The following is a 1,957-nucleotide window of genomic DNA, read 5'->3' as shown; positions in this document are numbered from 1 at the left end:
GCATTTATCAAAGCCACTTTCGAACAGTATCTAAGCCATCTAAAGCATTCAACATCGGTCTCCGTAATAAGGGGACACAAAACATCTGAACGCCGAGTATGCGGAGTGCACGCCGGTGTTGGAATACTATTTTTCGGCCAAAATGGAAATCACGAACGAATGTAGAATGTTAATCTATTAAAGAGCTTTCTATGATTTGATAATTGCTTTATAATTGCAATCCGATGCTAGACATCTAACATGTAAGTATGAGGGCCATTTAAGCTTCGTGACAAGAGAAAGTATTGTGAAGTATGAGTAAATCACAACACACACACATGTGCGTGTGCACGCAGACGCACACATGCACAGAGGATGACCTTTGTTCCTTTGTTTATTAACTTTAAGAAATCATAATCAAAGCGTGAATTGCTGGTCAGGTTGAGCCCAACTCGGCAATGAGATTCATATCCTCCATTAAGCGGCTTGGTGACAGCAGCCAATGGTGTGGATGGTATACTCCCAGTCTCCATTTTGTGTTGGTGCGTAATACTCAAGCAGCGACTGGCCTGTCAGTGTACTCAGTACTAATCATGTATTCCCCTGTTGACGTAGGCTGACTATGCTTTGGTTTGCTGACTTGGCCATCTTTAACCCTGCTCTCCCAAGCTATGTTTGTATTGGCTTAACGTTTTCTGAACTATCTTAGAGTAGCTGATGATGCTGAAATGCCCTTGGGTATATCCTGCAAGAATATATATCTATATTCATACAATTAAACGACTCACTGAATAAAAAACACACACATATATATGATGATACACATATACTGCACAAACCCCAAAGAGCGTATTCTCATGCATAAGAACAAACATTACAAAACAGCTATATTTATGAGTTAGTTAACAGAGAGTACAGTGAAACAAACCCAAATACGAAGCAACTGACCGCAGTTCATTTCGTCCGTTCTGTCCTCGCAGTCCAGCACCAGGTCGCAGCGGCTGGCCTCCGGGATGCACTGGCCGCCGCCGCAGCGCCACTCGCCGCGGCCGCAGACGGCCTCGCCTGGCGGAGGAGGGGCGGGGCTGTCAGAGGGGCCAAGCGGGGCCTTGGGAGGAGCGCTTTGCATGTACTCAGGCGCTCGGTAGAAGGCCTTCATAAGTGGATTTGCAACAGGTGGGAAAAAGAAATATCGGAAAGGTAAGAGAAAGCGAAGAAACGTAAAAGAAGACAGGGAAGGGGGGGGGGGGGGCTATTTATACAGAAAGGGAATCAGACTGTAAAAGGAATCAAGAAAATAAAATTTCCCTCTAGAATCGAACCGAGAAATTAAAAACAAAGAAACACTGAGAATAGATAAAGGTCGCCCGGCGTGTGTTCTCAGGCTCGCAACCCATCAGCAGGTTGTCAACAACAGCGTCGAAGGGCCTTTCACCTCGCTCAGCTCGGCCAACTAGGGACGCCGCAGGTTATAAAGGAGCTCGATGGGAATTCTCAAATAAAGAAACTAATACTTGCGTCAGGAAACCTGCTTTAAAGAAGTAAAAGGAAGCAGATAGAGTACACCCGGGGGGGGGGGGGCGGTTCTTGCCGAACCAAGCGCAAGTAAATAGTCAAATCCTACTTTAAAGCCAATTCGTTAGCGCCACGCGGGGTTTCATTGAATAGAAGATATGTTTATTAATCAATTGAGTCAGTCTGGCACTGCAAAGGGACCGCGTCTCTATGGCGACGAGTTTGCAGCAAAACATCATTGATAATTCAGTGAGTGAAACTTGCGGCAAAGGAGAATGTACCCAGTGGGAGATGCATTTAATCTTCTATAGCTTGTTTCCAGGAAGAGTGAAATGGAGAGCTGCGAACTAAAAGAAATATTCTATTGAAATAGATATTCTGATGACGGTTTTAATTTTGGTAACGCCATATTGTGTGTGTGTACAAATTCATATATATTATTTATATATACATACATACATAC

The 1,957-nt window shown here is 44.3% G+C and overlaps 1 protein-coding gene across 4 annotated transcripts in view; it reads right to left on the bottom strand.

Annotated features, from left to right (window-relative positions):
* Positions 1 to 359: 359 nt before the first annotated feature.
* Positions 360 to 1,957, bottom strand: part of LOC113814734 (G-protein coupled receptor GRL101) — a 173,981-nt gene continuing 172,383 nt past the window's right edge. For all 4 annotated transcript variants that reach the window (XM_070124449.1, XM_070124452.1, XM_070124451.1 and 1 more), the window contains 2 exons: positions 928 to 1,044; positions 360 to 724 (listed from right to left, as the gene is read on the bottom strand). In XM_070124449.1, the coding sequence (XP_069980550.1) occupies positions 630 to 724; positions 928 to 1,044 (212 nt within the window). In that variant the 3' untranslated portion in view covers positions 360 to 629. The remainder of the gene's footprint in view (positions 725 to 927; positions 1,045 to 1,957) is intronic.

This window comes from Penaeus vannamei, chromosome 8 (genome assembly GCF_042767895.1).
Source record: "Penaeus vannamei isolate JL-2024 chromosome 8, ASM4276789v1, whole genome shotgun sequence".
Lineage (NCBI taxonomy): Eukaryota > Metazoa > Arthropoda > Malacostraca > Decapoda > Penaeidae > Penaeus > Penaeus vannamei.
Note: the sequence above shows the minus strand (reverse complement) of the source record. Positions and strands in the feature narration are given on the sequence as shown.